The 14,490-nt window shown below is 37.5% G+C and overlaps 1 protein-coding gene across 3 annotated transcripts in view; it reads right to left on the bottom strand.

Annotated features, from left to right (window-relative positions):
- The window catches only part of antxr2a (ANTXR cell adhesion molecule 2a), a 218,968-nt gene that overhangs the window by 55,366 nt on the left and 149,112 nt on the right, over positions 1–14,490 (bottom strand). Inside the window, exon 16 of one of the 3 annotated variants that reach the window (XM_072253137.1) lies at positions 4,321–7,211. The exons of 1 other annotated variant lie outside the window; for it this stretch is intronic. In XM_072253137.1, coding sequence (XP_072109238.1) covers positions 7,095–7,211 — 117 coding nt within the window. In that variant the 3' untranslated portion in view covers positions 4,321–7,094. Of the gene's footprint in view, positions 1–4,320; positions 7,212–14,490 lie in introns of those variants that run through there. One more of the 3 variants, XM_072253135.1, reaches the window with a different exon arrangement.

The following is a 14,490-nucleotide window of genomic DNA, read 5'->3' as shown; positions in this document are numbered from 1 at the left end:
AAACAAATACTCTAAGCCTATCTTTATGAAAGAAGAGATACTGGTGAAAAACCAGCTTAAGTTAGTGAAGAACAAAAATTAATTATCATTCATAAAAAAAGAGGAATTAATGGGAATTGCACTGAAAATATAGAGAGCTCTGGTGAGACCACACTTAGAATACTTGGCACAGGCCTGGCCTCCCTATCTAAGGTGGCCAGTGATTGAAATGAAGATTCATCAGTTTGATTCCTGTACTGGAAGAATTATCACAGCAGAACGGATTAAGAAACATACACACATATATGTTTCGGTATGTGTTGTGTGCATGTTTGTACAGGCTTGTACATGTATGTGTGTGTTGTGGTCTTAAAGAGTCTTGTGTAAAGAATGTGGTATGTAGAATATTGAGATTCAATTTCATTGAACTGTACAAAATTCTTGCAGGGCTTGATGAGATAAATGCATAAAAGATGTTTTCTCTGATGCAGCTCTCCAGAACTAGGGGTCATAGAAACAAAACAAAAGATCAGCTTTTAAGGACTAAGATGAGAAGACATTTTTTAACTCGAAAGATACTGGATCTTTGGAACTCTCTCTGCAACAAGAGTGTGGGAGCTCAGTTGCTGAAGACCAAGGTTAATAGATTGTTGCCCATTAAATTACTATGGAATATATATAGGAAAGTGGTGCCAAGCTAAAAGACCAGCCATACTTGTAGAGAATGGTGAAGTGGATATGAAAAGTAATTCTTCTACTTCTAAAGTTCAAAGTAAATTTTATTATCAGAGTACATATATGTCACCACATACAACCCTGAGATTCTTCTTCGTCTTGCGGGCATACTCAGCAAGTTGATAGAATAGTAACTATAACAAGATTCAATGAAAGATCAAGCACAGTGCAGAAGACAACAAGCGGTGCAAATGCAAATATAAATAAATAGCAATAAATAACGAGAACATCAAATAACAAGATAAATAATCCTTAAGTTAAGATAATTGTTTGTGTATCTCAGTGATGGGGAAGCTGAATGTAGTTATCTCCTTTTGTTCAAGAGCCTGATGGTTGAGGGGTAGGAACTGTTCTTGAACCTGCAGGCCTGAGTCCTGAGGCACTTATATCTTCCAGATGTTGGTAGCAGCAAGAAAGAGCATGACCTGGGTGGTGAGGATCTTTGATGATGGATGCTGCTTTCCTATGACAACGTTTCATGTATTTCTTATAAGTTTATGTTGAAGCAGATGGAAGCAGACATTTTAAAAATTCATAATGGATCTCTTGTGGTGCTGGTTTGGAGACAAAAAGACTGCTTAGCTCAGAGGCAGTGAATTTGAAAAGCCACTGACAGACGTTGGACCTCAGGGCACAACCTAATACATTTTTCTATTGGAGCCTGGAAATTTTTATGGGAATTTTAAAGTAATATTTTTATTTATTCATCTATATATGTGTCATTCTTTAAATTGTTACTCAAATATTGCTTTACTAATTAGGTCAAGTTCTTGAAATTTATTTCAAACACGAGGGATGTAATTTCAACTAATCAAATAAAAATGAACCTGGAATTTTTCTAAGGCAAAAGGTATCAGTAAACAAAACAGTAAATTATAAAATCATTCTTAATGTACTCATTTATTCAGCTAAATTTATGTCTATTTGTTTGTATTTTCCAAACATGAAAGCAGTTTGAAAAGGGATCTAGTGTTTTCCTGGCGTATATGACAAATAAACTCTTTTTGGTTTTCCAGGTGGGTACACGTACTGATTATAACCGACGTTTCGATGACAAACTCTGCCGTCTTCATAATGGATGATATCTGGGCATGTCTAGCCAGTGGTATTTATACCTCCATAGTCCCTCCCTCCTGAATGGTTAGTCCTCATCCAATCAGGTTTCCGCTCTGCCAGCTTCTTTACAATCGAATTCCAGTTCTTACTTAGAGCGAGACCTTCGTCTTTGTTAAAATTCTTTTCTCTAGTTTTATTTCAATGGCCTCCTTCACCAGGCAGTCCCAAAAGCCACTGGCACGGCACAGTAGTTTTGTGCCATCAAAGTCATTCATATGGCCATTGCGAATGCTACAGATTTCTCAAGGTAACCAAAATTATACACATTTTTTGCTCCTTGACGCAGGTTTCCACCATTGCCCCTGTCTGACCGATATCCGCTGCTCTGCATTCTCAGGGAATCCTGTAAATGCCAGCTGACTTGAGACCTGAATGGCTGCAAGATGAAGGAAGTCAATTGGGCTTTTAAAAGGGCCGACAAAAAAACCAGGAAACCTAACAACGAGGAGGAACCGTCACTACCACATATTCCCTATATTTCCACAGTTTCTGGAAGGAATTTCAGGATCCTGAAGAAATACTGGATTAATACCATTCATAAAGCTGTAGGGAAGCTCAAATCACAGCTTATGTGGGTCAAGATTACCTGGGACTCAGGCTGACTGGCGTTTACAGGACTCCCTGTGAATGTGGAGCAGCGTATATCAGCCAGATGGGATGCACGGTGGAAACCCACGTCAAGGAGCACAGGAGGTGTATCCTTTTGGGTTACCCGGAGAACTCGGTGGTGGCGTAACACTGCATTCGCAATGGCCATATGATTAACTTCAACAGCACAAAACCACTTTGCCACACTAATGGCTTTTGGGGCCACCTGGTAAAAGAAGCCATTGAAATAAAACTAGAGGAAAAGAATTTTAACAAAGACGAAATTCTCGCTCTAAGTAAGGCCTGAAATTTGATTGCAAACAAGGTGGGAAAGCTGGGACCTGCTTGGATGTGGACCAAACCATCAGGAGACTAGACTATCCCAGGCTTCATCCCTGATGAAGATGGCAGAGTTTGTCATCAAAGCATCGGTTATAATTGGTACCTGTACCTGGCTGGAAACCTGAGCAGAGTTTATTCATGAAAGCAGGCTGATTTTGAAATATCACTGATTTTATATAAGGGTATGCCTTAATCCACATTAACATCCTGTGACAGAATAATAGGGACAAAGTCCACAAAATAGATCATAAATAAACCAAAAAGCCCTTCATTTCGGAGAGAGATTACATAAAACGTCTTGCTTGCTTTGCCACTTGCATCAACTACATGAAAAATATCAGAGAAAATGGATGGGATCCAATCTCTACAGATGGCACAGAAATTCACTGGCAGTGACTGTTAAATGCCTTCTATAAAATGAGCTCAAGAGGGCCAAATGTAGGTACAGCAAAACTGCCCTCGCTGCTAGGAATAACTAGTATTAACAAATTTCACTTGAAAAGCAATATAGGATGCTTCCCAGTTTTAATCACTAAATTTTTATGTCCATCTCTCCATTTGTCTCAAAAAGTTCCAAGTTCAATGTAAAGTTCAAAGTAAATTCTATAATCCAAGTACATATATGTCGCATATACAACCCTGAGATTCATTTTCTTGTGGGCATATTTAACAAATCTGTGGACTAATGACTGTAACAGAATCAATGAAAAACCGCCCAAATGGAGTGTTCAACCAGAGTGCAGAAGACAACAAACTGTGCAAATACAAAAGAAGAAACAATAATCATAATAATAAAGAAATTCGCATTGACTATAGAGAATATGAGATGAAGAGTCCTTGAAAGTGAGTCTGTTGGTTGTGGGAACATTTCAATGATGGGGCAAGTGAAGTTGAGTGAAGTTATCCTCTTTGGTTCAGGAACCTCATGTCTGAGGGTTTCACCATATGACATCAGGTGAACTCATGACATATAACCAAGATTCAAGACAAGGACAACATGACTTGAGACCATAGTCATCATCATTTCTAGGTTTTGTACTGAGAAGACCAGCACATGAAACATATGTAACTGGAAATTCCATCAGTGCATGATGTTTTTAATCAAGCCATTCTATGCATTTGGCTGACTATCCTGGTTGGAGACATTTTTGGAATTTTCTCTATACTGACTTAGCCGCCTGTAGTTAGCTATCTTGTGCTCACTTATTTTACTTTGTGTGTTCTCAGAGGAAGCTAAATATGAGGAATCAGCCAAACAAGAAGAACCAGGAGACAGTAGGAACCTAAGTTTAGGAAACAGGTTTGCAGCACTAATACCAGAAGTAGTTTTAACCGATTTGTAATCAATGCAGGCTAGACACATTCTATCATATATCAATAACAGCACTGCTATCACTTAAATTTCTGTAATACCTTTCAGTATTGCACTTACTTTCCGTTGTCTCCATATACTTGGTAGGAATAACAGAAAAAGTTATGAAGTGAACATTAAGATAGGACAACTGCACAGGGAGCAACTCTTCTCAGAATAGAAATTTTACTGGAAATAAGTCTTAACCCCTCACCCACTTAATGACATATAAGAGAGAACCACCTCAACTAACATTTTAAAACTGGTGAAACAATCAAACATTAATGAATTCCTTATTTCTCAATACAAAATTTGGCCCATCATTCAAGTTGTGCTGAAAGGTGGATGGTAGTACTTGTAAAAGTTGTCGCTGTGTCTTAATATACTATGTGCAACTAATCGTCCTATACCTCCCATTCAAGAAATGTCCGCCACATTACAAGGTAATGCCAGGCTTCCCAGACAATGCCAATTTTAGAAAATCCCATCTGAGTTTCCATCTCTGTCTTCACTTCAACTCAGGCTCCACGTGAAAGTGAAAACACAATCTGTGTTTAGAATACATATATGAAACAAAAACTGACTTGAATTAAACTGAGAGTCTACTCAAAGATCAACAACATTGCAGCGCTGGACTCTAGTTACAGAGTTGATAAATGCAAACAATTCTATAGCTTTAAACTCAATAAACAAGTTTATATATAATGGTCATATTACAGTCATGTTGACAACCCATCCCTTTCATTGGAGTCGATATTAACTTCTATTTGTCATACTTATAGTGTGCCTGCTGCTGCAAGAAACTAACTTTCATGGCATTAATGCTCAGGTATGTGTGCATATGACAATAAACTTGAACTTGGCATTCCATGTTAGTGGTATAGGTTGTTAGTGGTATAGGTTTAATGGTGTAAAACCGACAATGCTACTTAACAACCCTCCTGGACCTAAAACAAAAAAACCATGTTACATAAAGAGTTAATACCTCAGACAGTTATTTCATAATTCTGTGGTTCAAGAATGTTTATTTTAATTTTTGAAAAGCTCATGAAATTTCAGCTATTTGTCATTATTTTTCAATATTTATTTCACACCTTGCAAAATATGTAAAATTTGTTAAAAACTTTTATTTTGTACTTTTTTCATGTTCTGGGTGAGAATTGATCAGCTTCTCAATTTGTTGATATCACTGTGGTTGCAGATTAGAATTGGAACAACTGAGTAGATGATGAATACTTTCTTTATTGAAAATGTATGACCTAGTAGTTTTCCAAGGCTAGAACCAGGGTGGGTAGGATGTCAAACTTAAAATTAAAAGTCAAAGTCGAGATTATTGTCATATGCAGAAGTTCATGTGTGCAAACGTGCCTACTGTTTGTACTGAATGCCTTTACATGCGCTGAACTGGGAAACATGGAAGTCCCATTTTAATGTTTGTTACTGGTTGAAAGCCACCCTAACAATTTTTCACACTGGTTTTTGCCCAAATTCAATTTTTTTTTGAAGGAGAACCTGATAGTGTATTAGTACTGACAGCAACAATGCTTTATCACACCAAAAAAATGTGTAATCTTAATCTCTTGTCATAAATTGCTTAAGCACCTGTAACAATGTTGTCTTTGTGTCAAACAGTTATAAAGATACAAGCAGTTATAACGCCTTAGTCATATGTCCAACCAAAGTATAAGCAATCCACAATTATCTTGGGGCTTACGGGAAGACCTGCAAAATCAGTTTAGTAATATAAGGTAGAATTTTAATGAATTTAGATAAATCTTTCTCATGCTGATTAGATATGCCAAAAATCCTCTGGCCGGCAAACTTTTGATAGCATTTAATATCAAATGGAGCTAAACTCCACTGTAATACCTATCAAGGACAACTGAAAATAGGAAATAATATGAGATTATTCAAGTAATGATTATAGCAATCATTGTTGAGGATGACATGTATCTTGATTTACATATTTTTTCTCAACAGTAGGTTCTGGCTCTTGAGATGGTATTTGCCACGTAATGAAACAAGCTCTACAATCTCTTGACTAGATTTTCTGCCAATACTTCATCAATATCAGGAGCACAATTTACTAAAAGCTTAAACAGAAGGTACAAGGTTTTAATTTTGGCTGCAATACACAAGCCACGATGACCATAACTCACAGTTTTCCTAAAGAATCAGAAAATAATTTCCATGCAAATATAAGTTGGCCACTCTTGTTGTGAGCAGATGTTACTTAATCAATTGCCATTAACTAGTATAAACAGGATCTCTGCCATAAAGCCTACCGCAGCAGAGTGGAAGAAATTCCAATAAAATTCTTAACCTACACCTTAGCAGATTTGCAGCTATTTTTAGTTTTGAAAGCCACATTCATGATTCTTGGAATACAAATATTAAATCCACAGAAAGGAGCATTCAGTCTGGGAAAACCAGGAAAACAGAAGGCAAGGAAATAGTGGCAAGTTGGGGTGAGACAGGCAGGGGTGAAATGAGAATTCCTCAATGAAATAAAAAATGGCTTGGAAGACTGGAAGAATCGAGGAGAACAGGAAATTTATAACTCGATGGGTCTGTCACCTTATGCAACAAAAGGTAAACACATCTTTAATTATGTTGCGAAGATTCTAATAAAAGCTCTAATTATACAGATTACTTTTCTCCCCCCACAGTTCACCATAGGTAGTTACAAAAGATTCACATTCCTGCTAATAACTACACTGCACTTACATAGATCATCCATTCAACTGACTAGGTGGGCTTGAACCAATAATTCACACATACATTCAATAAATGGCTCTTCTGTAATTTTTCAAATTATAGGGAACATGGATCACTGGTTACCATCCCTTTGTCTCAGGAGGGCACAGAGCTGTATAGCTCTGGAAATAAAAGTCTGGACCGGCTGCACTCGCCTGAGGACCGAACTGACTCTGTGGCTGCGGACTCATTTTTGGAAACTCTGCGATTCTTGCTCTCCGTGTTATTAATTTACTTTTTTATTGTTTGCACAATTTGTTTTTTTTCTACTTTGATGGTTTGTCGGTCTTTGCTGTGTGGGTTTCTTTGTGGATTCCATTGCGTCTCTTTGTGTTGTGGCTACCTGCAAGAAGTCAAGTCTCAAAGTTGGATATGATATACTTTACTTCATACTTTATAGTCGCCAAACAATTAATACTAGAATGTACAATCATCACAGCGATATTTGATTCTGCACTTCCCACTCCCTAGATTACAAATATTAAATATTAAAAATATTAAAATAGTTAAAATTAGTAAATATTTAAATTTTAAATTATAAATCATAAATAGAAAATAGAAAAATGGAAAGTAAGGTATTGCAAAAAAAACCAAGAGGTAAGTCCGGATATTTGGAGGGTACGGCCCAGATCCGGGTCAGGATCCGTTCAGCAGTCTTATCACGTATACATGCTTTGATAATAAATATGCTTTGAACTTTAAAACTCAGACACTGAACAAAAGAATTAAAAGTAATTTTTAAAATGTTGGAAACACTCAAGAAGCCACATAGCATATGTAGAAAGAGAAACAATTAGTGAACATCAGGTCTATGTCCCTTCAGAACAGAACAGAAACTGGAATTAACTGCTTAATTTTATTTGGAAATGGAAACGAATAATGCAAAGGCTTTGGACTGAAATATAATTGCACCTGTAACGCCGAAGACGTGAACTTCCAAACTACCCAGTTAAATGGTTCCAACACTGATATCTACCCAACAAAGTACACAATTAGGCAGATATGCTGTATAATGTCTACAAAACCTGAAAAATACAATCTGGTTAATCACCACCTGATCAGCCTAACCACAAATGTCAGGAAAGTGATCAGAGGTTCATCCACAGTGCTTTCTGGTGACATTTACTTACCAATTATCTGCTCATGGATTCACAGTTTGGAATTCACCGGGATCATTCGGTACCAGACAAAGGGCAATGATTGGATCTTGTGAATGGAAATGTATTGCCAATCAGACGAAACAGGGCTCAGTACTCAGTTTCTTGATCTAGTAACATAAATTAATGACCTAAATACAACAATCATGGTAGGGAAATTAAAAGATGTGACAAAGACTGGACATGGAGAAAGCTTCAGACTGCAGAAAGGTATAGTCTCGGCAGTCGGGCAGAAAAGCAGCAAACAGAATTTAATCCACAAAGTGTGAAGTAATGATTTGGGGCTGCGAAAAGGCAAGAGAGTAGACAATAAATGGGATGATATTAAGTGGCGGGTGGAAGAAAGGGACATTGGATATGGTGCACAAGATAAATGTGGTAGTTAAAAAGGCAACAGGTTGCTTTTCTTTATAAACTGACATTTAAGTATAAGAGCAGGGAATTTATGCTGGAACTCCATCCAATGCTATACTAGCTTGAGCATTAGATATGTTTCTGGTCATTATAGTAAATTTGTTAATGTACTTTTATGATAGAGAAGAGATTTGTGAGAGATTTTCCTCTTCCCTCATTCCCCCCTCTGGCTCTCCTCTTACCTCTTCACTTCTCACCTGCCTAGCACTCTTCCTCCTTCCCTTTCTCCATTAATCCACTCTCCTCTCCTATCAGATTTCTTCTTCTCCAGCCTTTCACCTTCTCTTCTCACCAATTCCCAGCACTTACTTCATCCCCCCTCCCCATCCACCTGCCCTTACCTATCACATTCCAGCTTGTACTCCTTCCCCTCCCTCCACATTCTAATCCTGGCTTCTTCCTCTGTCCTTTCCAGTCCTAATCAAAGGGACTTGGTATGGAACATCGACTGTTTGTCCTTTCCATAGATGCTGCCTGACCTGCTGAGTACCTCCAGCATTTTATGTGTGCTGTGCTAGATATTCAGCATCTGCAGAATCTCTTGTGTTTATGAGGATGCTACCTGGACCGTAAAATCACGGGAATGGAGAAAGATTGCGTATGACAGGGTGGTTTTCTTTGGAAGAGTGAAAGCCAAGGAGTGGCGTAATTGAGGTATATTAAATCGTGAGAAGCCTTATTGGACTAAATCGGAATGATTTCACTTCCCTAAGAGATAGATTAAAATTTAAAGTCAAAGAAACGGATTTTGGTTTCTCCTTCCTCAAATTTTGAATGTCTGAGACTAAGATACAAATAAATCTTAACAAGATTAAAAAAAAAGTTAAGGATGAAATTCATTCACTGAAGAAAATTCCATCACATTTTGGTACAACAATGAGTTAATTTTTTTGAGAGCTGTGACTCCTGTGAGGGAGCAAACTACTCAACTGAAGTTAAATGATTTGCTCAAATATGCTTGATAGCTCCTTTCAATTTTGAAAAAATCTTTAAATTTATGAGGACTCAGAAACTGTTCTATCAGTTTGAATTTTTCCAAATGATGAAAGCCATCTGGGACTTCTAAACAACTTATCGATTAAGCAATATAACTTAGAAGGAATTATTAAACAGGAAAATTAGTTACAGTATCATTCAACATAAAAATTATAAACTATTTTCTATAGGCCCTTAGCTAATTTTAGCAACAGTAATAACTATTCCAATTAATTTATTTCATCCTGTTTAACAAGTAGAAAAGGCATTTGAATTGTCATATTTTCATGCATTGGGAAAATCCTATGAAAGCACAACATTCAAGAGTGGTTAAAATAACATTTTCAAGCAATATTGAAGGTCATTCAGTGAGAAAGAAATAGCAATCGAGTCACGGAGCACCGCAGCACAGAATCGAGTCACGGAGCACCGCAGCACAGAATCAGGCTCTTCCGCTCATCTAGTCCACACTGAACGGTTACTCTGCCTCATCCCATCAACCCGCACCTGGACCACAGCCCTCCCTACTCCATATACTTTTCCAAACTTCTTTCGGATGTTGCAGTCGAATCCACATCCACTACTTCCACTGGCAACTTGTTCCACACTCTGAGTGAAGAAGTTCCTTCTCAGGTTCCTCTTATGTATTTCATTTTTCACCCTTAGACCATGACATCTTGTTCTAATCTCTCCCAACCTCAGTGAAAAAGCCTGCTTATTTTTACCTACCTATATTCCTCTTAATTGAGTAAATTTCTATCAAAGCTTCCCTCATTCTCTCACGCTCCAGGAAATAAAGTCCTAAACTATTCAAACTGTCCCTGTAACTCAGGCCTCAAGACATGGCAACTTCCTTGTAAATTTTCAATCTTATTGGTATCTTTCCTATAGGTTAGTGATCAGAGCTGCACACAATACTCTAAATTTGGCCTCAGCAACTTCAAAATAACATCATAACTCCTGTATTCAATATTCTGATGCATGGGAACTGGGGTTGAGGAGGAGGGAAAAAAAGGATCAGCCATGATTGAATGGTGGAGCCAACTCCATGGACCGGATGGCCTAATTCTGCTCCTATGTCTTATGATCTAATGAGGCCAATGTGCCAAAAGCTCTCATTAAAACCCTATTTACCTGTGATAACATTTCCAAGGAATTATGAGTGTGTATTTCCAAATCCGTTTGTTCTACATTCACAGATCTCTTTGATTCACAGCCCATACTGTTCATATCAGTTCGTAGAGGATTTTGCCCTACTTATTTCCTGTAATCTATCCTGCCTCACATGCCCAATGATGCCAGCAACACCTCACACCTATGATCATGTTTCCATCTCCTGGAGGTGTGAAACAGCAGTATGAACTCTGCACCACTATGCTGCTCAGAAGCTACACCTTTAACCAGCTATCAAATCAAGTGAGAACAGTCTTTTGGGCTTGGAAATATAACAGGAATAATTTGAAGTAGTGAACTTAGGAATATTTCAGTAAAAAGACAAATGTACCACCAGAGAAGTGTAACGCTGACCTCCAGCTGCTTGCAGCTGATAAGTACAGGAACATGCATCCACGTAAAGGCTTGTTCACCTAAGCCCACATGGATACTCCTTTGGCTCCTAAGATGGAGCAACAAAGCAATGAAGTGATGAGGTGGGAGTTGGCAGCCATTTTAGCTGTACATCTCCAGTGAAAATCATGATTTCTCCCAAGTCCCTGGGCACCACCAACAGGGAAAAAGTTGGGAAAAAAAGTCAGTCAAATCTTTGCTGTGACGCTGAGTGAGGCAAAAGAGCCCTGCAGACCGGAGAATGAGGCACAGAGGCTTTGTGGGCCCTTTAGATGACAGTTAGTAGGGAATCAGCTGGGGCAGTTGGAGCATGGAAGGGGTCAGAAGCTGAGACATGGGGGAATTGGCGATCAGGATCAGCAGCAGCAACTTGATGTGCAGAGAAATGCAAGGGTTACTAGGGGTTAGAGACTGCCAAGACACAGGAAAAATCTAATCCAAAAGCAAGGTACTTAAAGGGCCATTCCTTATTAAGACTTGATCAAATTTCAGTCCATCTTTGGCAATATTTCAGTACATTTGAACTGTATATATGTATTAGCACGCTTTATGAACATAAGGAATGTCACTTGCAAAGCTCCTGGATGTTTAGCTTATGCTGCTCTTCTCTGAATATCAGAAAAGGGGACATGCACTCTTTCATTCACACACCAGAAGCTTTGTGAAGGCCAGTTAAAGGCTGTTCTTATCAGAGAATAACAAGTTTCTTCTTCTGAAAGTCTGGCTTATTGCCAATTAAGTTTCCTTGGATAATTTTCAATTTTCTAATGACTCAACACTTCATAGATCTTACATTTTCAGAATAATATCCACTTAATGAATGGCCATTTCAGAGTGATGGCTCTGTGTAACATAACTTGTTTTGTTCATAATTATGAGGGAAATATGCAGCAATGATAATGAATAGAAGTGGAAACCTTTTAATAGGTCCAATATGGTTTAACAAGCTGTTCTTTGAAGTGTCTTTAAAAATAATATGTAAATCGAATCTTATATGAATCGACTGGAAAAAAAAAATCAAAGGTCCAAAAATGCTTGAATTTGAAATAAAAGAATGCATAATTTAAAGTTCTAAAGGACAACTCCAGTGAGTGCTCTCTTCCCTATTTTGAAGAAAAATAAGCACAATATGCAAAACATCATTTACAGATACAACGTTCCTATAGTCAGAAAATAATGCCTCATAAACAATATAGGATACTGCTGCACACATTAACGAGACACAGATCTTTAGGAGAATGTATGGCTAAATAAAACTGTTTTCTCAGGGACTACCTAAGCTACCTGCTGTCCCCAGCCGCTCCCACTGAAACTTTGTGGCAGATGTTGCTGTGTTAACTTAGCTCTGAAGTGGCTCATCTTCCCTTGGCTCCCCTCACAATAGAGTCAAAATACATTAGATCTCCTTATTTGTGCCCGAGGCCAGTTCAGGAGCACAGCTGTGTCCTTCCCTGCTCTACCTTTGGTGTTTAAGCCCCTCAGGCAGCAAATGTGAGACCAAAACTGTTCTGCCACTCTCAACTGCATCTGCTGACACTCCAGCAGACTTGCTGCAGGCTGGTGAGGACTACTGCCTCCCATCCTAACAGATGTCTGCAACAACCTGCTTACGTACACCTCTACTGGCACTTGTAACCTCACAGATCATTTGTTGAAAAATTCATCACTCACTCCCCTCTCTCAGGATTTACATCCAGAATCAAAGTCTCTGCTTTCACACCAGGCAAGCTCAAAGTGGTTCCACCATACATTAGTTGTTGGCACTGAAGAGCTTTTCTAGCTTTGATGCATCCTGCCTAAACTTCAATTACAACATCAAGGCACTGAAAGCTATGGTGAATAATTGCTAAATGATAAACATTGGCCCACTGGGTCAGAGAAGAGTAATGTCTGAAACCAGCTGCACATGTAAAAATGATTTTTTGTTTACTATAAATTAGGCCACAACTGAAGTAAACAGTTTTCCTTGTAATACTATTTTTTCCACACATAAAGAATTATTCAAATCAAAGTTTAAATATTAGAATTTATTTCTCAAAATGCTCTTAGAAACTAATGAAAAGAACATAGTACCTTGTAGATTTAAAACTGTTAGTCTTTGTAATTTTCATCTGCTCAACACATCAGGCAACTTGGGATTGTTACCATCTTTGTGAAAAGATCATCCTCAATGCTTATCTTGTTATGAAGAGGCTGAACAGAACAGGATTATTTCAGATGATTCTGTTCATTAAACTTTGAAATGAAACTCAAATTAAACTAAGAAATAGAAAAGTACAACAATCACCTGTTTATGTTGAATAAACCTTTCCCTGTGCTTTAGTGTTGTAGAATGCTTTATTGTTATGTAATGTCTATATCCTTTTGATAAACTTATTCCATCAAAACAGGAAGAATATTTTGCTTTTTATACATCATTATAAAGGCCTCTTGTGTTTGCTAATATCATGATGTAAATGCACATGAAGAAAACACTTTCATGTGAGTTATCTTTCCCAGAAAGTATTTCTAACACATACAATACCTCCCAGTCTTCAGCGGCTAATTAATTCTTTGCTCACTTATGAAAAGGCTCCACAACAAAAATGGTTAATAAATTATAATAGTTAACTTCAAAATTGTCAGGGTGGGCTGAAGACATATTAATAAAGAGATCTTTATTAATGGGAAAACTGGTCATATTATAGTATATCCCTTCAGGTCTTGTGTCACTATCACTTGTGTCACTTATGAAAAGGCTCCACAACAAAAATGGTTAATAAATTATAATATTTAACTTCAAAATTGTCAGGGTGGGCTGAAGACATATTAATAAAGAGATCTTTATTAATGGGAAAACTGGTCATATTATAGTATATCCCTTCAGGTCTTGTGTCACTATCATTTCTATTAGACCTTTCCTATGTCATATGGAATCAGGGGATGCATCTAAAGAGAGAGGTATTTTACCCATGAACTACAACTGAAAGAGAAAATGTAACATTCTTTTATTTGACAGGATTTAGAGTATCTTGGCCAAAATTGGCACCCAAGGTGATATAAACAAACATGAGGTGTTAAGTCTTACATCTTAAATTATGTATTTCTGACTCACTCACCAGTAGTGTGAAGTTTTATATTAAACTCAGCAAGTAGGAGTTTGTAAGTAGGAGCTTCAAAACCAAATATTTTGTAAATAAGTTTACACTTTATTTGAATGAAGTGTTTTAGTGCAAGTCCAGAATAAATAATGATGCGTGGGTAGTAATATTACATTCATCACCATCAAGGCAGTAACTATTCAAATTACAAGTACTTGATGAGTTAGACCTGCCAATTGGGTTTAAGCCATAGGCAATTTTGAAAGAGTTTGCTTTGGCTTCAATTATATCAATCAATATAATTAGTTAGAAAAAAATATGAATTCTGTTGTTTACTTAATAATGTAGCAAAGAGAGAAGAAAGAGACACTATTATATGTATAGCAGCTTTTAGACTAATTCATCACAACTCTCCAATGCTCTCATCACA

The sequence above is a fragment of the Mobula birostris genome, chromosome 3 (assembly GCF_030028105.1).
Source record: "Mobula birostris isolate sMobBir1 chromosome 3, sMobBir1.hap1, whole genome shotgun sequence".
Taxonomy (NCBI): Eukaryota; Metazoa; Chordata; class Chondrichthyes; order Myliobatiformes; family Myliobatidae; genus Mobula; species Mobula birostris.
Note: the sequence above shows the minus strand (reverse complement) of the source record. Positions and strands in the feature narration are given on the sequence as shown.